Raw genomic sequence first — 26,555 nt, forward strand, 5'->3', positions numbered from 1 at the left:
CAATTGAGTTCTAGTTGCACTGACATTTGTCGGAAAAATAAAAAACAATTGACAAACTGCACCATTTCTTAGTTTGTGACTTTATGCTAAATTGTGCAGCTCTTGTCAGATTGGTTGTGTCATGCTGAAATCAACTATGTTTGTGTGTAAAAAACTCCCAAAAACAAACAACAAAACACAACTTGTGTTAAACACTCACAAAACTAACCACATTCAAATGTGGCCCTTAGTCTCCATTTCTCCCACAAGAATTTTATCATGTCACACAATCTATGATATTTATGAAAACCAAGCTCTCCAAGCTATACGGCTCAAGAAGTTAGCCATAAAACCCAGATCTTATCTCATCATCAACATGTTAATTTGGGATTATATCGATATATACAAAATCAACTTCAGTAGCCTAATCTACAGATTACACCATATCCAGACAAGGATGAAATACTTTTGTAAAGGCCATTGCATTAAAGCTGAAAGTCTACACGTCAAGTACGTATTTGATTTAAAATCCTCTGATATGTAATGTTGTTATGTACAGAGGCAAAATTACAAAATTGTGTTATTGTCCAAAATACTTACCATATCGGCCACAGTATGTATGGTACCTTGGAAATATGTACACAAGAGAATCCTGTTTAAAAGACAAAGTACTGACATGATAAAAGCTCAGTCTCAGATAAAAGCTGAACATATTCTTCACAAAGGTTATAGCTACATAAAAACTATTTATTCTCTTATTTTTGGAAGCTTTCTCTCTCAACTTTAAGTGCCTAAGACATTTGCACACCAGTGTATGGTATACTGGACACACAAACGCAGCTCAGTGTCCAGACAGCCAGCCATGTGCCAAATGTTTAATGAACATCGGCTGGCAGACTATCATGAGCAAACTCTGGCCCACACTGTTTGATGATTAGCTACAACCCATGAGGAAACACATCCACACCCACACACAAACACACGCTTTGAATCAATAGCTGTACAGAAAAAAAGACACGCTCTGCATATGCAGAGCTAATAACGGACCTAGTCTCAAAACGCACTAGAAAATAAAATACATGAAATAAAATAAATGTTTCAAATTCTTTGTTTCTTTATTATTATTAATTTTTTAACTTTCAAATTAACATCACTTATTGCTTTAATTCCTAACATCTGTTTATTCCCTCTTTCTTATAATTGCTGTCTTTGATATCTCAATTTTCTCTCCCTCCTGACCATCACATTTTCAAATTTCTTTTCAGATTTCCTTTCTTTTATTTCTGAAGACTATTTGTGCCTTTCCAATCCATTGTCATTATTTTTCTTATGGCAGACAGCTACAAGTCAACTGTGACAGCCAAACAAAGAGGCTTTATTTTTCAGCAAAGAAAAAGTAATCTCTTTTGCACTGAGAAATAATAACAGGAAAAAGGACTCTCACATACAAATGGGGCTGGGTTGCAAAATGGTCCATTTACAAGTCATTCATTGATTTAATTTGTAATTCATATTAGCACCAAGTCAACTTCAGAGCCAATGTGCAATTATGGCCTAATATCAATTAAATAACTATAGTTTAAACTAGAACAAGAGCCCACAGTAACAGCTTTGTGAAGCTGTACTTGCAAATGTCAAGACAGTAAAATACTCAAAATGGCAATCTACTTAAAATGTTGTTTATTATCACAAATCATAAGCCACACAGCTAAGAACAATAAGAACATCACTGGTTTTTCAGGTATTTGGTTAAACTAGACTACTAAACTGGACAGATTTCACACTACATCGACAAAATTGTTGGGCTGACTAATGTCTCAGTCTCTTAACTTTTAATTTCAGGGTTTTTTTAGTCCCATTGCAACAGCTGTATAAAATCAAGTAATTCACCATGCAGAATGACTTCACAAACATTTGTGAAACAATGGATTGTTCTAAAAAGCTCAAAGAGTTGGAGCATGGTACCCTAACGGGATTTCACTGTTGCAAGTCAGCTCATGATATTTCTTCCATCCTAGATATTCTGCGATCAACTGTAAGTGGCATTATTGCAAAGTGAAACCATTGAGCCAAAGAACCAGAGGATCTATTTTTTTTTTTAATTTCCATTTTTCATTCTATCAATAAGCAGTGTATCACTTGTTTTCACTAACACGTATGTGGTCATCAACCTAGCTGCTGACAGCACGATATCAAAGCTCCCCTAACATGCACACAACATGAGCAAACTTCAAGTGTAACAAAACAAAGAGAGGACATTTCAGTATTACATGATATGTATATATTTTTTGGGGGGCACTTTTAAAGTATACCATGGAAAATCTTCCACAACAACTCTTTGTGACACCACTTTTAAGTTAAAAGTTTGGGCATTTCACTGGACAGACACAATACTTTTAAAAATGAAGGAATACTGTTGTAGAAACAACCATAGAGTGGATAGAGTGGGCTTTGCTTATATTGACTGCAGGTCAAACAATAAGACACTGTAACAAAATTTTTTGTTCCCCTGTATGGCATGGTAAATGGTAAATGGCCTGTATTTATATAGCGCTTTTCTAGTCCCTAAGGACCCCAAAGCGCTTTACATATCCAGTCATCCACCCATTCACGCACACATTCACACACTGGTGATGGCAAGCTACATTGTAGCCACAGCCACCCTGGGGCCTGTTCTTCGTACCGCGCTAAGTGAGTTAGCTGGATGAGATTGTTGACGATTTCGCGTGATCCTGGATCGTTCGGTTCCCCGAAGCCCATCTGGGACTTGCTGTCATAGCAACAGAGCCGTAAGCGTAAACCTGCTGGGGAGCAGGCTTACTTTATGTAAACAGGATTAGATCGCGGCCACGCAGGTATGTCCGCGTCATTCATACGAAAGCAACAGCGATATTCCACCACTGTTTCACCATAAATAAATAACATCAATGTAACTAAAGATAATGCAGCACTTGATCCTTGTATTGATGTCACACAGATACATACAGGTCATTCCCTAAAAAAGGGAAATGTACTATTAACATTCTATTACATGTATGTGATTATTACAGATGTAATTCATATTTCAGAGTAGTAATTGTAAATTACTTCGTGTAATCAAGATGAGAGACCACGGCTATAAAAGCGAAGGTGGATTTGGGAAGTCTGTCGCAGTCATATCCTGTCCGTTTACGAGAGCCACCCATTGCGGAAGGTGCAAGATTGATAAGGAGAGTCCTCAGAATTCAGCGTATATTGCGGGACAGACAGGATCCTTTAGCTCAGCGCGACAGTGTGCTCATAGAGAGATATCGATTTTCCCGTGAGGGTATTATTCACTTAACCAACTTGTTGACGAGGGGGTGCAGGACCACCACCTGTCTTTTTTTTTGCTCTGCCCTTTTCTTGGTTGCTGTTATGAACAAACAAACAGAGTATTCCAGGGTCTCTTTCCAAGAGACGACAAGCAATATAAGTGATAAATATTACCATTCTGTAGAATATTCTTATATTTCACTTTTACTTGTTCCCATGTTCTAGTGGGTCCTGTTGTGGCTCTAATGTGAAAGGGGATATAATATAACATATTATAATATAATATAATGTAATATAATATTGGATAATATGGTGTGATATGATAAATCTACCCTACCGCCTACTGGTGTTGGCCAGAGGGGCCGATGGCGCAATATGGCAGCCTGGCTTCTGTCAGTCTGCCCCAGGGCAGCTGTGGCTACAACCGTAGCTGCCTCCACCAGTGTGTGAATGTGAGAGTGAATGAATAGTGGCATTGTAAAGCGCTTTGGGTGCCTTGAAAAGCGCTATATAAATCCACTCCATTATTATTGTTATTATTGAATTACTTACGAGTTTGATTTGTCAGCAACTTTCTGCCAGCCCTCTCTCCTTGCTTTTGCAGCCTTTGCAGTGTTCCCTTGCGTTTTAATTAAACTCTGAAACTCCTGAAATCCCTCACTCAAGAGTTCTTGCTCTGCTGCCGAAAAATACCGAGCGCGCTCCTTCGACATTTTCGCCGACCAATCAAAGGGTTGCCAATCAATGTTTCTACTATCGATGCGTAGCCCCTGTTGGGCCACCCAGTGATCTCACATTACTTCATCCAGCTATACTAATCGTCAACAACAGGTGTGTTCGGGGAACCGGAATAGCGAGCTCAGAGTTAGCGCGATGATTTGGTCTTGGATGTTTCATTTGATCTTGGATGTAGTAAGCGACGTACGAAGCACAGGGCCCTGGGGTGCACTGACAGAGGCGAGGCTGCCGGACACTGGCGCCACCGGGCCCTCTGACCACCACCAGTAGGCAACGGGTGAAGTGTCTTGCCCAAGGACACAACGACTGAGACTGTCCAAGCCGGGGCTCGAACCGGCAACCTTCCGATTACAAGGCGAACTCCCAACTCCTGATCGCTTATGCTTTTTTTGGGGGCGTGTCATGTGTTATCTCTTTCAGTTTCAAAGTATTAAACTGACCAAGCAACAGGCCAACTAAAAGAACCAAACAACCAACAATCCTGAGTAAATAATAAAACATAACAGATCTAAATGCATGGATTGTATTTTAAGAAATATGCACTACAGTGTGCTAGGGCAATCTCACAATTTACAGAGTGCAAAAAAGACTGGAGAGGATGCTGATATGTGTGATTAAAAGCAGTAACTTTGATGCAATTGTATTGAGCATTTCTGCATTTGTGAAAATGTTTTATTAATGCCAATATTATGTCTTAAAACTACGCAAACTACCAATAAGCACAAGCGTGTCATAGTTTTGGTCTTTCCACTTATCAGTCATTAATCAAGTAGTGTGAGACATTTTCTTATCCCACTGATGGAGCTCAAAATACGTGAACCTTTAAATTAAACAAACACACTAGGGAACCCATTCATTACAACTTGAAATATAAGAAATGTGCTTGGTGTTGCATCATTGTTGCAAAGGATTGGGGGGGGGGGGGATCAGATGACTTGATAACCTATGTGTGACAGAAACTCCCATAACTACAGTTTTAATTCATTCTTCATCATAAATCAATATTCCCCAGATGTTTTTGTACAGGGTGCCATGTGAATGATTTCACCCTAGTTACAAAATAAAATAAAATAAAAAGGTACACCAAACAGCTCTTTGGCTCTTTGTGTTACATATTCAGATAGGTAAATGATGAAATACGCTGCAAAATATCTTGAATACACGCTTGCTGGGTTTTCTTGATTTATACTCGTGTTTGACTGTGACTTATTTATTTAAAATTGTGCAAAGCCTCCCTGGTAGCCCAAGAACTTACAGAGAAACATGGTTAACAAATAGAGAAATAAAGATTCGAGGGGTTGCTAGGTGGGCAGAACAGATACTGCAACAGACGGATGCGGTGTGAATAGGAAGTGATTAGGTGGTTAGATAGTCTGCCTGGGTTACTTAAACCATCATAGCAGAATGTCCTGAGTTATCTAGCTTTAAGTGCCCACACTATGCTCTTTTCCACGCTGGTCTACTTTTATTTGCAGATTGACTAGATGAGGTTTATGACTTCATGTTAAAACAATATACGGTATACAAAGAACTCCTCTAAACTTAGGTGCTTTATATAAACAACAGAACAAGAACAAGTAAAACAATGGAAGTGATAATCAATCAAAATCAATACATTACAACAATACTTCCTTGCAGCAGTAAGGAAGCATTTTAATATAGAGTTTAAGAAATAAAAGAAAATCAAATAAATCAAGTAAAAATCAGGCGAGGCTTGCCATTAACAGCGCGTCTTAAGTAAAGATTCAAAAGAGTCACTGACTCAAGCCGTTCTATAGCTTTAGACCTTTGACTGCAAATGCACTTTCACCATAAAAAAAATATTCTTCTCGTACCGTACACTGCTGCAGTACCCTTTTCACTCGCTGTATAAAAAGCTCCGTTTTAGCTCTCATCACCTCCTACCCAATAGCCCAGTAGGCTTTGCTTGGTCAGAGCTCTTCATCAATCTTTGTGTAGAAGACAAACCTCTCTTAGAACTGCTAAAAGAAAAAAAAAAAACAACAACACAGCTCGACCGCACATTTGAAACATATTTAACGTGAGGGAGAGATTGAGAATCATTATCTTATATGTAAGACAATATCTGGCTTCATTTAAACAGCTTTCCTAACTTTGGAAAATAAAATGGAAGAATACATACATCCGGAAATATGCAAAGATTCACTGAACTGATGGTTTTTATTAGTGAAATGAATAATAAATTAAAACAAGCTCAGGATCAAAAAAATTCATCTCTTTTTTTTTTTCTCAGATCAAAGTGAGAGTCATTAGGCTGCTGCACATCGCTGTCAAACATCGTCACACTTCACCCGTGTGAAGCTGACAAGAGACAGCTGAAGTGAAATATTATTTAAGTGAGTTAATGAAAAAAAATTGTGCGTTACCACAAATATGATAAAAGCTTCCCAATGAATGTTACACTCACGTTTCACCAAACCTGTGTTGGTATAAATTCTACACTATACGATGGCTCTCTGACCAGCGTAAGGAGAGTGAAAGTCAAAGAGTGACCGAGCAAGACAACAAATCGCTTCAGTCACATCACCTCACTTTGACCACAGTCTGCAGTTAAGTTATAACAACACCAAACACAGAACAAGAGCTCTTGGAGTAGTAGCGATTCCTCCAAACTGCTGAGAATTTGCTGGAAAACGAAACAGAGAACACAAAATGTAATCAAATTTATCAGCCCATTTCCACTAATATCCAATCCAGTTTTAGGCTTAACAAACCATTGATCTTGCTTCATAGTGCAACTATCTGTGATTCAGAATAACTAGCTTCTTCAGTTTGGGATTTATACATTTTAAAACTCAAAATAAAGAAAAGGGAGGAAACAAAAGTGCATAATATGAGCACTTGAAGTTCTGTGTTTTTGATAAGAACTGCTAATATTTATATAAAGTATTTCCATAATAAAACACAATGTTCTTTTTCTTCACGTGCATCTTCAACTGATTTTTGTTAAGTATTTCTATAGCGCCACCAACTTCCTCTCAATGTCCTAGAACAAAAAAAGGGGGGAAAAAGAAAAAAGAAAAGTGCATGTTCTCAACATCGACATCACTTCATAAATGTGAAATGTGATACAGCACATTTACTTTGAAAGCTATGTGATGGTGAGGGTTGAGCTGTGTTACAGATACATATTGTTAGGATTAGGCTTAACAGTGTTAGAAGTGATAGCACATTAAACACAGGTTTAATGAATGAATCAACTGTTACAACCATAAAATTGTCTGGTAACTTTTGCATTACTGTACACGACTAGCAGAAAGGATAATATAGCTAAAAAAAGGAGAAATATTTAGAATACCCCTAAATGACCTGAAACTGATCCTATAAAAGCACCATAGCATGGTTGCAGCCTTATCAGTTACACAGTATATAGGAATTCTCAGATCACCTAGCAGTAATCAATCACATTACTCTCTCGAGGTAAGAATTAAGTTGACTGAACATTTCAGTGGTGTGATCAGGCAAAGGAGTACAGTGGTTTCTATCTTCAAGCCTAAAAGCACTGCCTTTTACCCTGCTCTCAATAAATAAGATTGAAATAAACTACTTGTCTTGTGCACTTAACTGGAATTGAAGCTAGAACCGGTTCAGCATGCAATCTGGATATTTCATCCACAATTTGTCATCATGAGGTATATAAAAGATACATTCCTCTTTTATGTATGATATATGCTACAATATTTGAGATCTTTTCACTGTGGCACTTTCACTTCCCGTGTATTTAATGAGTTCCCATGAGAGATTGCTGCCCACACATTGTCACTCAATCAATATATATGTAGACAGATGTGTGTTTGTAGACAAAAGATACATAAATAATCGTATTTCCAATGGTTCAAAACAGCCTCAGCTGCATGCACAGCAGCATATATACATGAATAGTCACAGCGATCAGACGTTTAAGAGCCTACTTAAATCTTTTGCTTTTCTTAAATCCATATTGCAAATCAATAATTCATACAATGTAACAATATCAGCATGTAAAGTGTGTCTTCTAAGGTAAATAACAGCAACGAGTTAACAAAAGACAGAAGCACAATTAACAATATCGCTTAAGGAAACTGCATAGCCACTGCAGTTGTTCAAAAAGCTAAATCAAGGCCAGTAAGGCACCGTTTTGCCTTAACAATGTACAGCAGAATGGACAATCAACCTTGACAGAACTAGTAACTGCTGATGACAGGCAAGGGGAGTAATTGGGGAAAAAAGAAGAAACCATTATCTAATTAATCTGCTTTTAAGAGAATCTCTATTGCTGGCTGAGAAAGGAGGACGCAGAGCAAACTTACAGAGCAGCCTGCTGTAAAAGGTTATGCTATTCAAAATAGATTACATTGTTTACAGTACATACTGAAGCTCAGAATAACCTAACAGAGCCCTGGGTAGGTTTATTAGGTTGCTGGAAAAGAAAAAAGCAATTCTGATTACCTTTCTCAATTTTAAGGGCAGCCTATTATGATCGTCCACATTTTATGCCATACAGTTCGATGTTACACTGGCAGCTGATTATTTTAAACACTGCAAATGTATGTAAAAATACTGTTGTGAAGCAAAAGTCAAAATGCTAATTACTGCTTTTAATAGTATGACGGAAATACGATAGAAAAGACAGCATTGATTTCTTTACATGATGCTACATGGTGTAACCACTGGAGTATGACAATGCTGTTTAAAAAGAATCCTGTTTTGCTGTCACAACAAGCTGTGTATTCGACACCTCTTGAATCAGCTGTTTTGTCTGTGGCATCCCAAACGCATGGTGCCAAATGCAGAGCGCCCTCTGGTGGACAAGTTATGAAACGTCATTATTCATAACATGATTGAAGGGTGTTTCTCCTGTCTCTTCTTCACTTTTTTAAAATTCTCATTTATTGGGCATCAAAAATGCCAACACCAATATAATGGCAAATATCAATATGTCATGTTATACTCACAAGCACTGGATCCTGCCCTTTAGCAGGCTCCAAGATGTTAGCAATTTAAGAGATAAGAGGAAATAGGAAAGTAAATATAGGAAAACTGTTTATCTAATTAATTATTTTCATTCATAAGTAGTAGTTGGTCATTTTTCCACCATCTGTCAAATAATTGCAACAGCAGGCTGTGAGATTAACACCAGTCTTTTTAGTCCACATTCACCTGAAGTCACTTATCTGTATGGCATTGTAGAAAAAGTTTATTCCTTCTTCCAACAAAGATGACAGTCTTTCATGGTTCACAGCTTTTCATGGTTTAGGTCATTAGCTACTGTTTTCCTCCGCAAGCTTTACTTTGGTGGCAGACAGCAAATGACATCAACCTCACCCCTCGGTCTTCTATCTGAGAAAAAAAAAAGTCTAACAAATTAGCTCTTGCTAAACAAAGACCTTTCAAATACAACTGTAATTAAGCAGCAAGACCTCATCAAAAACTAACAATAGGGTATGAATTATGAAGGTAGAAAAAAAAAGTAAATCGTCTGTAAATGCACTGTCAAAGGCTTTGGAAATGCTAGATAATTAAGAGTAGCTCCAGGGCGGTTCTTTCTTGCAAATCCTCAAATAATCAACACAGTAGCAACACAGCTACTTTGCTTGACTGGTTGGTTCACAAGACTGCCTATATGTAATAGTGAGTGGTAGCACAGGTCACCCATCTGCCATCTACTAATCATGAAGCTTATAGCCAACTAGGAAAGTTCTGATCTTCTGTTTATATAATTCATACACAACTAACTCTGCACCTCTGCACAACTAAACTGTAGATAACATTTACAGCAAGGTTTTTAGATGGCTTTGGTAACAGGAGAATCTGGACTAGCGATAAAAAAAAAGCACTGCCTTTAAACAACAAAAAGGTTTTGTGTCACTTCTTGTCTCTTCACTTGTACGAACTCAGTACAAAGCTTACCAGTCTGCAACCCAAAGACCAACATGGTTGTAACTGAGTGGTGGCAGAAGAGAGGAGAAAACAGTTGATTGATAAGTAAAGCTGCCTATCTCAGGCTCTACTTGGCTCTGACAGGGACAAAACAGCAGTCTGCTGCGCCTGTCGCTGACATTTGTAATAAATCATTGGCAATTTCATCATTCAAGAGCGAGAGAAAGGCAGAAGGGAAGAGCGATTAAAAAAAAGAAAAAAAAAAAGAATTAGACACCTGTCTTCTAACATTGTTTATTTCCTTTGTTTTTACTTTGAGCTCAGCATCCTTGTCCATTCCACTCTCTTTTAAACTTTCCATTTTGGTCAGCTACGCAGTACAGAACCATAAGGTCTGGACAGCTTTACTCAGAGGAATTGTGCTTTAACTCACCTTGAAGGGTCACTTCACACGAATTACACAAAGACATATTTTCCCCTTTACCTCTAGTGGTATCTAGCCATGCAGACAGTCTCACTTCTATCTGCTTGGATTTAAGATATCCGTCTCTAAGATTCGTGCTGCTCCATCAATACAGTGAAAGTGAATTTTGTGCTACTTGATCAAACTGACATCTTGACCCTTAAGATGTAAAATTAAGAGAAAGAAATGTATTTTAGGTGAAACAAAACACTGTTGGCACAGTAAGTGTAATGCTCAATTAGTTCTTGTGCTTACTGTTGTTATTTAAATTTAATTTGCTCCGGCAATCAGACAATCTCCCGCTACTGTTTTTCTGTCATTTGCTATTGTGTGATTGACAATTGTATATTCTTGATGACAATAACAGTGCTGAGAATACTCGATAGGCTTCCCCATTTATCTTTTTGATGCCTGCGTCTAAGGTTGGGAACACACTATATATCGGGCATTCATCAGTCCTTGGAAAAAAAATCGGTGAGATTAGTTTTCTGACACATATTCTTTGTCCATTTAAGTGGGAGCAAAAGAGGTTTGACCGCATTCTTGATGTGATATTATCAAATATTTTTAGCTCCAGGAAAAATATCTGCAGCTGTAACGTAGTATGAAATCAATGACAGGCTCTCAGAGCTTCAGCCATTAAGCACTTACACATCAAGGTATATTTATAAGGCAAAATGCAACAACAAACATTTGTGAGAACCTACTTCCAACACTCTCTTCTGTAACACACTGCAACGTCTTTGTGTTCTCTATGTGTCACTTAAAAAAATGTTTCCCTTTTTTGCTTTTCACTACATTTCTAAGCATCAAAAACCATCTGAAGAGCCTTTGCATGGGGATTAGGCCTGGCATAGAACAGTATGGGGTGTAGTGTAACTAGCATACACAGAGCAACACAACAATATGAAACTTGGACAATCACCTACCCTGCCTTTATAAAAAAATAAAAAAACTGTAGAGTTAAAAGCTCAAATTTATAATGCTGCTCGATGCTCATTTGAGAAACTAGAAAAACAGCTCAGGGTGTGAGCTGTTGAAAGGATTCCATAAAGAAATCCATCTGTTCTACATACACAAACAGTCTACAGGCAGAGTCACCACTTATTTTAGCTCTCAAAGTCTCTCTTGCTCTCCATCTAAATACCCGAGGCGTCTATCAACCACCTCTGAAAATTTGAAAAGGCTGAAAAGAGAGGTGAGTTGGTCTGTAATCATTGTTTGTTGATATTTATTTATCTCTGTTTGAATCTTCAAAGTGAATCACTTAAGCAGACTAAAGTGGATGTCAACTTCTTTACCCCCTTTCATCGAAGTATGATTCCTTCACAGTCTTGGGAACTGGGACAAAAGATAATGACTTATATTTAATAAAAAAGATGACATAAGTAAGATCCAAACCAGTCATCCACTGAGCCAGTGTGAACTGTCAATGTGTGAAGTCGAATTTGCACATGAAAAGCGACGTGGTTTAACGTTAAGCGTTTCATATTTGATTCCACTACAGTGCCAGGAGAAGATCAGAGACTTTTCTCTTTCCGTGATCTATTTTGGTGCTCATCATTTTCCCTTCTCCAACACCTGAGACAGATAATTATCCATTAAAAAGGGGAAAAGTGCAACATTTTGTCATTTCTTTCAAAGTAAGATGTTTTTAAATATGCCACGCCAGAGTGACAAGCTAGAAGGCCAATGATTACAGTAATTAATACAAAATTCTCATTAAGTCATCAGGAAGAGTTTCTTAGCACTCACGGGCTGTTCTGCATTTACTTTAGAGGGGGGGGAAAGTTCTACTTGAAGTTGAATCCCATGAAATGTTCTCCATTCAAACTCGGGCAGACCCACGCTTCATTTATCCACAGTGTCTTCATGTGGCTATTTTTCACAAGCACCCATGAACTATTCTTTGCATGTTTCATGAAATGATATGAGATCATCTTTTTAGTTCTGCCCGTCTCTCATGTGCAGAGGCTTCGCATAATCGCTCACTTCCCTGATAAATCATGTCCCCTCTTGCTGTAGCCCAAACACCTTCCATTGTCAGAGCTCAGACTGAACCCGCTGCCGAGGCTGATGGATGATTTGCAAGCAGTCAGCCTCTTTCTAAAACCTTGTTAGATTGATAAGCCTTGTTCTTTAACCTTCTCACACTCACACTGAGCTCATGCAGGCTGGCCAGTCTAACACTTTCCCCTGTAATACAGGAAAAAGCACAGAAATAAGCAGAGCTGTCATCCAGGGACAACGTCAAGTCTATGTGTGCTAGTAAGTTGAATAATGGTTGTTAAAGTTTCCAATAGTTTAGTCTTAGACTCAGAACTGAAAACGCCAGTCTTATTCTCAAATACTTCATATAAGAACAGCTCACTCTGTGCTTTCCCCTCTTCCTCAAACAAACAAGAAGAATCCCTTTTAGCAAGAACTCAGTGTTCTTACCTCTACATTATGCCACAGCTGACAATGACATTTACTGCATGGCTCCTTCAGAGATTTGGACTACTTCCACAGTCAACTGGCTAATTTTCAAATACAGTCCAAATTTTTAAACGTGAGGTTGTTTCTATGACAACCTCACGTTGACCTCCAAACTTAATATTAGGGCGGGAAAAAAAAACCCACTTCTTAGTGTGTGTATAAATTCAATAGAAAATAAGAGACAAACTGCCCTTTTGATCTCTTCTAGAAAAGAAATGGGCCTGTGCACAGCATGGCGCAGAAATGTTATTTCACCAGAATGAGATGTGTCAACAAAACATAAGCACTTAAAAATGATCTTTGAGCAATATTACTAGAGCTGACGTTAATTTTTAAAAAACAGTATCACGGCCATTGGTTCAGTAATATTAAATTGGTTTTGGTTATGTGCTGAGGATGATTAACGCACTGACTAATCTACCTGTTCTGGACCAAAACCAAGGTGATAATACATTTCTTTCCCCTTAATAGTACTGAAAAGCATTATACAAAAACTGTACAAGTTAGTAACACTGAGATTGGAAAGAAAGTGTCTGGACAGGATATTGTAAAGAGTTACAACTTCTCTTATTGCATTATATCTTACACAATTATTTATCATTTGTCTATTGCCAGTGGACATAGCTGGAACCGCCACACATAAGGCTTCACATATGTTTATAAATCAGGAATCAGCATTTATTAATGTACAGCTACATTATACACTATCAATCATGAATATATTGTAGTGATTATACATGTGCGAAACATGAATGCTGTTTGTATTTATTCTTTTGAAGAAAATCAAACAAATGTTTCTCTTGAAAGCTCTGCTGTTTGTTGCAATGTTGTACTTCAGTGCGAGCAGACCTCAAATTGAGAATAAGGAGATGCATACAGCAGTAGAGCTGATGCAGTCAAATATACCCCAACATCTCTGCCTGTTTTAAGCACTAGCAGAAAATGAGCAATTTTCTGTTATTTTAGTTTGCAATTGTAAAGTTATACAGTATCAAAACAATTGTTATAAATAATTCCGCTTGGCTGGAGACGCTCCTGCACGCTGAATAAAATCTGTGTGTATGTGAACGCGTGCCAGCCTTTGTGGACAAACACAGAACTATCTGTGAAATACATTTAGACGGTCTCTTTCCTCTTTGGTTGACATTGTAATTACCATTCAAACTAGCCAGGCTAATTACCTCCCTGTAAAGAAAAAATAATCAGGTTTGTGCACAAATCAAAACTAGCCACAGATGCCACGGCCTAAAAACCAAAACAATCATCAAGTCTACTGGGCATGATTATTATGTTTTCTATTTAATCAAAACTTGCATTAAGATTTAAAGTCATCAATTATTCTTTCAATGACTTTTCCAAAGATTATTATATAAATCTGTAAAGTATTCATTATATTCTGTCAATCATATTCTCTGTTGAATTTGTTATTGTTTAATTTGAACCCATATTCCCACAGGGCTCTAATGTGATTAATTAAGGATAATTAATATGGCCGATTTATAAAATATGTTTCACTGTCCCGTGCAATTTTTACTTCATTAGTTAAACTGGATGGAAATGATATGTCAAAAACATGAACTTTTCAGGCATTTTAATACTGATGTTTTAACATTAAAGTAACACATTTTAAGACTAACAGTGAAGGAGGTCAGGTAAAAAGTCTCATTTTCTTGATTTTCAAGTCAAGAATGCCAAATGCACTATTGTAAGTCTTTTTCTAACAACTAGAAATATGAAGAAAAGAACTGTAACCAGTATAATCAGTCGTTCAATAAAAGTCAACAGTGAAGCCAGATTTATATTACAGTCACTGGGTGTCCAAAATAAACGTAAAAAAATATAGTACATAAAAAATATCCAGGCTACACAACACTGAATGAGCAATGTCAGTCTTAAAAATAAATATTTTTGTCCATGCCCTTTGCCAGCCAGCAGCTATTTCCATTCCTTTACTCTTCCGCCCCATATCTGCTTTATTGTGATGCTAAACAGTGAGTTTTGACATTCAGAAAGGCCCTGCCAAAGGACAGGCCAGTGGATGCAGTAGAGAAGAGAAGGCCTTAATGGGTTCAACTGGAATGGAAAGCATCTGTTAGTCTCCACAGGCTGGAGGAGAGAGAAATGTCAAGTATGGTTATTATAGAGCAGACACCAGCTCTAGGAATTTTCACCTGAATGAAAAACAGTCTCTGACAATGCGCATGCACGAGCTACATCTGCGCACATTAATGGCGCAGGGGTGGCGAAAAAAAAGCCACTCACGCCACGGTGCACATATAAAAAGTAATGTGTCATAGATTCACACACGAACATACAAAGCACATACATAACACTTAGTTCTACTGTTATCAGTGTTGAACACAACATTTTTCCTGCAGGTAGCCTGTATATTTTCCTACTGCCTGGGATGACAGCATATTTCACTTCACGTCAACTGCTGTGCCACATGTTCAGTCCACTGTGTTTCCCAGACAGAGGGGAGAGAGGCTGCAGCTTGAAACATAAACTATACCCAAGAGAGGTGTCATTCTTGTGCTATCAGACTTTTTCTTCACTGAAAGACAGAGACTGCCCCGTCTGAATTATTTTAACACTTTTAAATCATGTGCATGTTCCTAAATATATTTTACATCTTGCATATATGGCTTCTTTGGACTCAAATGCCAAGTGTGACACTCATACTGTTGAGCCCTGCATACCACAACCATCACCTTTCTTCACTTAGGGGTTGTTTTCCAAGACACTAAGAAGAATATTTCTTTTAAAAGCAAAAGGAGTGCTATTAAAATAAATAATTTTTGAGGAATGAAAAGACTGGTTCAGGCTGGGAGAGAATTAGGTTATTAAGCTCCAAATGTTTCATTATAGTATGGTTTCTACAAAGCTTTAAAACCATACATGCTTAGAGAATATTCTCACTAGGAGAAACTGTCATCATCTGAATGGCAGGGAAAATCACATACTTGTGAAATGTTCTTATGTCCGCAGAGGGTATTTCTTCACAGGAACACTTGAGCTTGTTTGCTAATTTGTACCTCCGAGGATGCTAATCAAAGCGAGTGCCTGAATAATGAAGCTCTTTAGCCCAGAGGCCAGAGATACATACATGGCCCTGTGCCTCAAGGCTGAGTGTCTACAAGAGGATGTGTCTGTGTGTTTGTGCGACTGTGTACGAGTTCAAGTGAATGCATGTGACTGCATGCACTTTAATGTGTGAATGAGCCAGCATATGGACATAAAAGGGCAATATATAAAGTAGATAAGCAAAGCCCAAATTCTGCTCTCTAAGGGAGGGGAGGATCCAGCATCAAACAGATCTTGCTGCCTGAGGGCTGGCCTTCCCGTTCTGTCGGCATGGAAACTCCTGTCGCTGCACTTAGAGCTTCTGGATCAGTGAGGAGACACAGAGCAGGCAGAGTGGCAGCACAAGCGACTTCCACAAAGAGGAGCAGAGAGATGACGCAGTTTGGAATAATGTTTTCATTTTATCAGCAAAGCTTAAAAAGTAAGCACTGGAATCACCTGTAACTTTTTCTGTGCGAGTCTGGTGGACCAAAGAATGATATTGACATGAGTCTTTACAAGAGGGGTACTAGAATTTATCATCTTTAATCACTCCTGCCTAAATTCTTGTCTTTGAGTCAAGAAAGCTTGATAGCAACATTCAAAACACATGCAAACAAATGTTGTTTGTCCTGCCAAGGTTCACAGTGTAACCAGCTACAAATGATAGACTGAAAAACAAAATATGAGAGGCAGCCAAAAACAAACAAAAAAAGGCAAAGACAAGACTGATGCAGAATGTTAATCTGTGTGGGGAAAAAGTATTTATATAGCACTTCTAAGACTACTTTAACAAAGGTATTACTACAGAGACAGAACTGAAGCACCTCTCTTTGTAGAAAGCATAGATATAAAGAGACGATAACGCTCATTTCCCTCCCATAACAACATAAGTTCATATAATCATCTCCCTAGCTCGGTCTCTTCCTGACGGCTATGTGATATGGCTGCTGGCACTGGTGAATGTGGGAGGACCAGGAATGTGTGTGGCTGGGGCGATAAGACTGCTGTAAAATTTAATTAGCACAAAGCCATGGTGAAAATGACTTCATTTCTCACTGCATTATTAACTAGAGCAGTATGTAAGAGCCTATTCTCAATCAATGTAAATAACACGCTCATGAGAGAAAGGAATGTAGAGGAGAAACAAAGAAGATGAAGACGGCAAGAAAGAAGAAAGCAATGAAATACTACAGATTTGAAAGAGATCAAAGCAGTTCTAAGAGTCACATTAAAAAAATTCAGGTGTGTATTTAAACCTAACCGCTTATGAATCATCAGACCTTTGTGCATTGACACATAAGATGTGTATCTAGGCAGTCAGAAGACGAGACAGCATGTGAAGAAAGACCAGGAGAAGCTCAAAAGCCAGCTGAATAAGAATCCAACATTAAAAGCTTCACCTGCTGTTTGGGGTCTGAGCTGGTGTGAATGGGCTGAGTGATTAGGGTCCTTGGCTCGACATGCTGAACACCACTTTCTATTTCACGATTCACAGCCTTTATTACAGCCAAGCTTCCTCATAATCCAGCTAAAAGTGGATATCTGAGGAGCCTGATCGGCTTAGGACTTGGCTAAAATGTGGGATGTACAGCACAGAGACATGGAGCAGAGTGCAGAGGTGTTCGTTATCATCTGTTTTCTATTTAGGACTGAACAGTGGAGCTCGGTTTGTGTGTGTGTGTGTGGAAGCATGTGTGTCCAGTCTACAGTGACCTCACTGGCCAGACTAATTCACTTCCTCATCTTCTTACATTCTGGAAAGGACTATAAGATAACAGGGACTGCCATTTCTTACTGTAATGATCATAGCGCATGTAACCTCTCTTCCTTTAACTGGCGGGCCAATCAAACACATCTTTGCATGGAAATAATCACATATACAGCAATTTTTTTTTTTCATAAATCTCAGTCGTTTTCATTTTTGCATTCATATTTCTCTGCAAATGCACCTTCATGCTTTCTGTTTAAGTCTGTTGCACATGACACATTCACTGTATGCCGCCCATATGTAAATTAACGCTCACCAAAATTTGTCAGAATTTTTTTTTTTCAATACACCACTAAATAAGGACGGAAGAAATTCATACATGCCATTAATGAATAATTGGTAACTTTTGCAGAAGTTGTCCAATTACAACAGTCATTAGTTTTGACACAAAGTGATGTGTGCCCAAAAAAAACAAAAAACCCTTTCCAATAAAAAACACCTCTGCATATCCAGGAAGCAGCAGCCCATGTGGGAGCCATTAAAAGCCATTTTTATTACCTATGTCCTTGCCTTTAAGGCAGTACAAGAAGTAAACAGCATCATGATTACATCGAGTGTGACATGTCACATAATCTTAATTACTGCCTGTATTACACATGGGGAACATGGTGCATTTGCAAATAAATGCCATACAGTTGCCCTAAGACAGACACTAGGTAGATGCCGCTTCTGGCCTTCAAATTAAGGGAAGATGGATTGTGCATGGACATTGCTGGTTAAATCTTTAGACCACTACGTGTATGTGGCAATTAATTGCAAGCAGATCAAGAAGAAATCCTGTGGCCAGCAGATCAGACTGTTTGACACAGGCTGCTTACATGTGTGAATGAGTGCAAATGTAAGCATGTGGAGGGGCATTGTTGCAAAAGATTCTATTATTCTCATCAAAGTCTGGATAAAAAAAAAAAAGAAATCGCTTACTTTTGGGCTCTCTACAACCCTCAATTACTATTCCACAAGTCGCACCGCAAAGGCTAGACCTAATTACAACAGCCACTTTGTTAAGGTGCCCTCTTGCTCCATCTGTTCAATGAATGTGTGCACCGGCTCAGACATGCACATGCACACACACCAAGTGCAGCACTTCAGACAGACAGGCAAAGGCAGGTCAAGGTACATTTTCCCATCTGGATATACCTTTGTCGACAAGAACAGTTAAACATCTAAAGCACCAATCAAGTGTGGCGATAAGAGACACATTGTGACTCCAAGTGGCCAGATGACTGTGGACATGACTACAGAGAGCAGTACACCTGTCCAAGCCTTAGACACGGCTAACAGTGCAACCCCAGAATGGCCTTTAACCTTCTCCGTGCACATGATTAAAATACAGGGTAAAAGCTGACAGTTTTTATGCATGTATGCATGAGTACGTGTGTGTGAAAGTGAACATTGTTCCGGCTGAAAAGCTTCTGGACAATAATCTGTCACTTTAATGAAAAGCGCGCGGGCCGCATGTGATGTGTGGATGATATATGATGACCAAATGTGGATAAATCAGCAACTTTTACAGTTACACTTTTAAAACAATGACGTGTTGCATCAATTGAAATAGATCTAGTAAGGAGAGAGAGGCTGTGCTGCTCTTTTTTTTTGTCTCGAGTTCACTGAAATGTTTAATAATCCCTTTTTTTCTGCTTATGCCACGTCTGGAGAAAAGCAGCAAGGCAAAGAAGAAATAAAAGAAAACTTAAAGATGAGACTTAGGAAGTTTTGAGGGACTGGTAGCTTTCACACATTTTTCTTGAAAGAACAAGAATATGAAAAGGATTGAAAAAGCCCATATACAATCTGCAGGATACAGTCATCCTGCAGTGGAATCCACATATCATAGTCTATAAGTGGCCCAATCAAAAAAGACGAGCATCTAACGGCAGATTCCACTTGAGTATCCAGCCCCAGGAAGCTCCAGCAATGCTAGCTTTTCACCCACATGTGAGCACACGAGAACACACAGAGTCGGGTGGAAACAAACTTTCTATTTTATTGTACTTTTTTAACTTCCATTTTAACTGCACACTCACCCCAGTTTCATCGTAATGATTTTCTTCAGAACAACCTCTCAAAGACACCGTGGGTTGAGTCTCAAATTAAGTCGATTAGTCATCTTCCACTACCACTTGCACCTATACCCAAGCCATTTAAAATCAGCACTGAATAGCCGCCTGCACGAACCAAGTATCTGACATTACACAGAAATAAATTCAGCAAAAAGGGTCATAAAGTTGACTCGTCAAACACATAGGACAGAAGATCTCCAATAACTAGAGGCTTACTTTTAAGCATTAATGCTTTCAACTGCAAGTAAGAAGGAAAAAAAACTTGGTAAAAGGGCTAAGTGACTTTGTGAAGTGACCTTTACATCAATTTCAAGCTCTAGTTCAGAGCTATATCACACATGATAATTGTTAGGTCGGGTGTCACTAAAGACATCTGAAGTAATTGCTCTTAAAGACAAAGACATTTACTCCTTCATAGATCCCATTCCACCCCACACTTTCCATAATAGATCATCCAAGACAAGGGCATTACACAATGCACCTCTGGCTTGTGCTGTGTTGCACACTCTCTGTGTTTTCCTTTTCTCTGTCTTTCTGTCAAACACGACCATTAAACATGCAGCTGTGTGATTTCCCTAGATATGTACATGCACACGCCAGCTTGGGAGTCAGCAAGGCTGTGATGAGATCTTGCAAAGAAGCCAGAAATGACCAGAGAGCGCCTGGAGAGATGTTTTCAGAAGGACACAGTTAAAAAGCTATGGCTGCGTTATAGATTCAATAAGTATCTTACACCTGTGTGGCTAACCACCATCGATCCATCATTCTGTGGAGCCCAATCCAATTTAGAGTGTTGAGGAGCCCCAGAGCCCCAGAGCCTTATCCTAACCCAGGCCACAGCCATCGTAAAGCCTGCTTACCTTCATCTCCTAAAGTCTGCTGGTGTTTCTGTGTACTTTTATGTCTATGTGTGTACGTGTGCTCGGGGAGACTGCAGACCTAGCTAAACACCTTAGCTGCTGGCTCATGTTAAAGTGTGCTGAGCCAATTTAGGGGTAGACCAGGAGACAAGATGTGAGAGACAGAGGATGCTGAGGAAAATTAAGGGACTCAAACTGGGGCCCAACCTCAAATCAAAGAGTGCATGAAAGCGAAGGGGAAAGGGATAAAAAGAGAGAGACTGCATTCATTTGTGTGCAACAAACAGTGTAGGAGACTGCAAACCATCTTCTAATCCTGTTTTCTATTCCGTGGCAATCAAACTCATCATGACTACAAAGCACTATAACCATTATCAAACTACTCCACAGTCTCATCACACTGTGATAGGCAGCATTCTAAAAATCTGCCATCTGATTTGTTTGGCACCGACAACAGAGTGGTGTACTCGAGACTCCCTTGGTGCAAAAACTTAATGGCACCATGCATGTTCAGATTGACCATTCAAATCTCTCTCCTTTACCACTAATTACAGTATCTTCTGGCGCAGATGTTTCTGTTTTAATTCTCTTTGCTGCTCCACTGGAGTGAAGCAAGACCCCTGAGATCAATTATTAAAGGGTATTTAAAACAGTGGGAAAAGGAGGTGGTAGCGTGGTGTGAAAGTGAAAGCAGCTGTTTAAGTGCTTGTGCCGCAGACTAAACTTCATCACCTCCCAAATAAACAGAGAGCATCCTGTGGGTTTCACTCACTCCAACGACTAAACTCTGGGCAATTAAGGCCTGGATCTCTGTAGGAGTAAAGGAGAGAAGGGAAATGGGAAAGAAGGGGTGAGGCAGGAGCAGTGGAGACACTCCATACCAATAACAGGCAATTATGTATGGGGAGGGCCATTGCATGGCCATGAGTGTATAGAAGAAGACAGCGGGGATATGGGATGGTAGGGAAATGAGGAGGAGTGCTATTTAGGAGGCAGATGGCAGAGAGGGAGAAATTAAGATGAATGGGCACTGAGAGGGCTGAGCTGGTGCTGGGGCTGGGCAGAGAAAAGTAATTAGCTGTGTTTGCTCTGGGAGGCTGGCAGTGAGTATGATGCCTGCAGTGACAGGCTAAAGCCTTGAGCATTATTAATCAACACGCCATGTCTGAAGCTGCCAGTAGGGGGCAGCTGGGTCAGCAACCTTCCAGCAACTTCTTACCTGCACCACACCCCATGGGGTCTTTTGCACCACATGGACACTGAGCAGCAGCTCCTTTACAGTTCACACTGTTATTATTTACTCTAATCCCCTGCTAATAGTACAAAGCTTTGGCTTGTTCCCTCTTAGAGTTACTGGCTCACTCACTTGCTCTCTCTCTCACACACACACACACACACACACACACACACACACACACACACACACACACACACACACACACACACACACACACACAGTCCATTTTTCTCTCTCACATTATTCCTAACTTTCGCCCTTACCAAGTGGCTCTATCTCACGCCATTTCTCTCCATTTCTTATGTTACAGCCACATCTGTCTCTTTCCTCCCACCCTATATATATCCCTCCCCCTCATCCCTTTCCAATCTAATTTCAGATAAGCTGTAGCAGAACAACAGAGCCAGGCCCTTTATCATTGCCATCAATGATGTGGGTGGATTGAGCGTGAATAATTTTATTCATGTGTGCCTGCACTTGGCCGACTGGGATTCCAATTACAAATAATAAGAGGTAATAGGGTTACAGAATAAATTTTTAAGTGCTTTGGTGATGATTGCAGAACCTTTGACAAAAGAAAGCTGTTGTTTACAGCTAAACGCACAATATCTGTTCACAAGTATGAGTAATATAGGATAACTGAATTTAGCATAATTAGTAGCCAATCCAATCGCCATTCTAAGGACATCATACAGATAGATGTCTTAACATTAAAACAATAATATGAACGTACTAAATGACGATGATGAATATTAAATACCTGAAGCAATCTAGGCTACAAGTGGCTTATATCCAACGTGTATCATAGCACTTTATCTGTATGCCTCAGCACTCTTCAGAAACACACAGTCCATAGGTCAGACTTGATAAATTCCAAAGAAAAATGTTATTCTCTCCTGGATTTAAAGAATGTGAAAGAACCCGGCTACTACAAAAACACTGCATTCAAAATGCTTCACTTACTACACAATTTAGGAGCCTTATCAAACTGAGCCACCAGAACAGCCCACACACTACTTTCAGAGAATTTCAATCCTAACTTTCTTAACATCCACACATAGCACCGACTCAAATTGCTTTACCAATAGTCTTGCATAATTGCAGAAAGAACACGCAAGGTCACAAAAAGCGAAAGGAACAAATAACAAGGTGACTTAACACACAAAAAGGCAGGACATATACGAATTTACAATATAACACATGCAAGAGCAGTTTAAGGCTGATTTCCAAGAGCAGATGAAAGATAGCGCTGAACGTGCTTTAGGCTTTAACAGTTTTTTTTATCTTGTGTTTTTACCATAATTAACAGGCCTGAGGACCTGGCGGAAGGAGCTGGGGCTGATCGTCTGGTGGTGGTTATCTGTAAGGAGGGCAGCGGACAAATAATGCCAACATGTACAGTACTAAGTGGGATTAGAACGATGATGTGACGGCATTGGCCCAGTGATGAACAGCTGTGAAGTGAAGTTCATTAGCAAGAAATAATGTTTTTCGAGGTACAGCTAATAAGTTTAAGGTGCCAGTGTCAATGTTTAGTCACCAATCATTTCCAAACGCGTTCAAATCACATCTTGGATTTACATTTAATTTTTCACATCTTTCGTTTGGAATTAAGAAACCCAGAGGGGGGAAAAAACAAGATCCACACATCAAACAGTTGTAGGAATTGTGTCAGCTGAAGACTCTCTGGCGCTGCGCTGCTGGCAAGAATGTGTACAAACAACAAACCAGTGTATTTTGCAATTTACTGAGAATGAGAGAAAATGAAGCTAAAACATAAGAACCTGAGGATGCATTCAATTTGCTCAACTTTTAAAAACAAAATAAGAAAAAATATAAATGCATGAAGGTGACAGGTTAGAGCTAGAAGTCATTATTTAAACATCTGATTGGAATTCCATCAGTGTTTTGCCAGACAGTGTGTGTACTTGGTTTCTGTGTGTGTGGGTCGTTCTGTATAAATGTGGGATATTAGACTCACCTCTGGGTCTTGGCGCTCTCTTCCTGCGGTCTCTGAATGCAGCTCCTGACTGTAGGGCTTCCAGCAAACTATCCATCACACCTGTCTCATCATTCTCTAAAAATGCCCAAAAAAAAAGAAGAAAAAAAAAAGGGATTTTAGAAGAAATGCAAGAGGGGAAGAAACTAAATTCTATAACGTGTAATTTTGTTTAGTTTGCCTATACTGACTGTGTCAATTTAGAGTACATACACATTACATTATGCCTACTATAAGGTTATATGTCCAATATATGAAGAATCTAGGTCCAAGTCCTGCATACTGTAAGTCAGCAAGTTCTTATAAACAGCCACAGAATTTCATGTAATTTTTAAAGTGGTCTTAAACAAAAGCCTTCAGCCTTTCAGAAGATATTTCAAAATTTCTTTTGGAATTGGCTCACTCACTATCAGTCCAGTCCTTGTAGCTGACCATCTTTAGAGGAATGTTTTGTGTGTGTGTGTGTGTGTGTGTGTGTGTGTGTGTGTGTGTGTGTGTATTGAACTACTTAACACTGATCTATGAATCATTCAAGCACAAAAAAGGTACCAAAAAGGATGAACCAGTGTTGTGTCTACATGCATTAAACTGTATCTTTAGGCACTTTGTTACTAGCAGCCTGTCACTAAGACACATCATTTGTTCCCATCTTTGTGCCCTTTAGTTGATGCATCTACTGTTCATCAACAGTTTCAGTGAACTGTTGGCTGATAATACGCCATTTTTAAGGGAAACTGGATGAAAACGTTGAGGAATGCCAAATTACACAAGAATTGGTCTGCACAAAGTAAAATATTTGTATCAAATCGTCATCAATATGTACACTCAGAAAGTCAGGAGACAGGAAAAACACTGAGTGTCTGTAGCCAGGTTATGGAGGCTCTGTCATGGTTTGGGCATGGAGTTAAACCAATAGTGTTAGGAACCTTGTCAAAATGAATTAATCACAAATAGGAGAAAAGTACCATCAGCTATGATCCACGATTCAATACCAACACCTGATTGGCAACAGCTCAATTTGTTAACACGACAATGATCCCAAGCACACTGCCAATGTAAGCAGCGTGGGATCATCAGAGAACAGAACAAAAGGCAGCCAACACCCAAAGAAGAGTTTTGAATGTTCTTCAAGAAGCCCGGAGAACTATACCTGAAGGCTACTTAAAGAGATGACAAGAAAGCTGCCTAAGAGAGTACAAGTTCTGTTTTGCCTTATATACTGCTCCATTAATGTCTGGAGATTCAGTAAATCACTAGCAAAATAAAAGAAATAAGAAGTGGTTCAAGAGTATAAGGGAATGAACAGAATGTTATGAAACTGAAATACATCAAAGTTGTGAACATCGTGTTTCAGAGTATTTAATTATTTTTTTTTGACTTAAAAGATCGAATCCTTGCTTTGTAGTAGCAGAGAAACTACCAGAATGCTGATAATGTGTTGAAAGGGAAATACTTTGACATTTAAATCATGGTGTTTTTGGTTGGTGGAACTGAAAACCTGGCCCTGACACCTGAGGGAAATGATAGACCTGACCAGTAATATGCGTTGAAAATAGAAAGAAAAACAGCCAACAGCCAGGTATACTATATGGGCATGTAAAGGGACAAAATACACTGTGTTTGCCATGCTAATGTGTGTGGGGGTGTTTTCTTTTAAATGCTGTGGTGTGTGTTGCCTATAAAATTTTAATTGTTTTGTCAAGCTTCCTTGCAAATATGAAAAGCTTTTCTCCCTTAGTTCAGGTCACGTTATTTTCCTCTACGTACAATCAGACATGAAGTATGTGGTTTTCTATATCCAAGTCATTTTTTAATAATTAATTACTGAGTGGCACTGTTTATCCATCAGCTGTTTCTCTGTCTAAGTTAAGCACTAACCAAAGGTTAACTTAAATATTAACTTACTGGATGTACTTAACAAACACCATATTGCATCATATTTATAAAATGCAACATAGCAAGTCAGGTTACAAAAAGCTTTTTAATTGCTTTTCTTAATTCTATTGTGACATGCAAACAATAACGCTGGCCTATTCAGTGAAGTTCACTGACCACAGGGTTGCATAACTTTGACAATCATATGACATTTTTTTAAAAATATTTTTACATTTCAAATGAAAATAAGCACTGTTTAACTGTTGCTTTACTTAGGCAAGTACAAGTCAACTTAATCAGAGTGCAATGCCCTAGAAAAGTTGGTACAGCTTTTTTTCATAAGCTACTTCATAGCTTGGCCAAGATGTACCATCAGCCAAGGTGTGACTACTGAGTCCCACCACTGATTTAGTGAAAGGTAGGAGGACTTTGCTTTGATTAAGGTTCTGTGTATTTTTCTCACTCCTTCATTTCGCCTGATTCCCCGTGGAAAAATAACACACACCAGAGGAAAAAGAAAATAAAATCAAATTCTATGACTGCAACTGGGACTCTGCAACTCTACTTGGACCTTTATTGGTCCAAAGGTCCTGGCATTCTACGATGATATGAAATATTTAATATTCATATTAAAGCACATATGGGTACAGTAATCCCATTTGTGCATATGTTGGCGACAGCATTATAGTCCAGAACAGTAGCATGTAACCTAATTATTGTAATAATTGATGCACTCAGGTGCATTTAACTTTAAGTTTATTAGCTAGACCAATCAAATATGACCCATCAACTATAACTCTTTTTTGGGTGGGTCTAACACAGGGGTCAGCAACCTTTAACACCCAAAGAGCCATTTGG

The 26,555-nt window shown here is 38.9% G+C and overlaps 1 protein-coding gene across 3 annotated transcripts in view; it reads right to left on the minus strand.

Annotated features, from left to right (window-relative positions):
* Nucleotides 1-26,555, minus strand: part of LOC101487988 (protein diaphanous homolog 3) — a 162,469-nt gene that overhangs the window by 27,841 nt on the left and 108,073 nt on the right. For all 3 annotated transcript variants that reach the window (XM_076883864.1, XM_076883861.1, XM_076883869.1), the window contains 2 exons: nucleotides 23,805-23,900; nucleotides 23,121-23,183 (listed from right to left, as the gene is read on the minus strand). In XM_076883864.1, coding sequence (XP_076739979.1) covers nucleotides 23,121-23,183; nucleotides 23,805-23,900 — 159 coding nt within the window. The remainder of the gene's footprint in view (nucleotides 1-23,120; nucleotides 23,184-23,804; nucleotides 23,901-26,555) is intronic.

This window comes from Maylandia zebra, linkage group LG1 (genome assembly GCF_041146795.1).
Source record: "Maylandia zebra isolate NMK-2024a linkage group LG1, Mzebra_GT3a, whole genome shotgun sequence".
Classification (NCBI taxonomy): domain Eukaryota; kingdom Metazoa; phylum Chordata; class Actinopteri; order Cichliformes; family Cichlidae; genus Maylandia; species Maylandia zebra.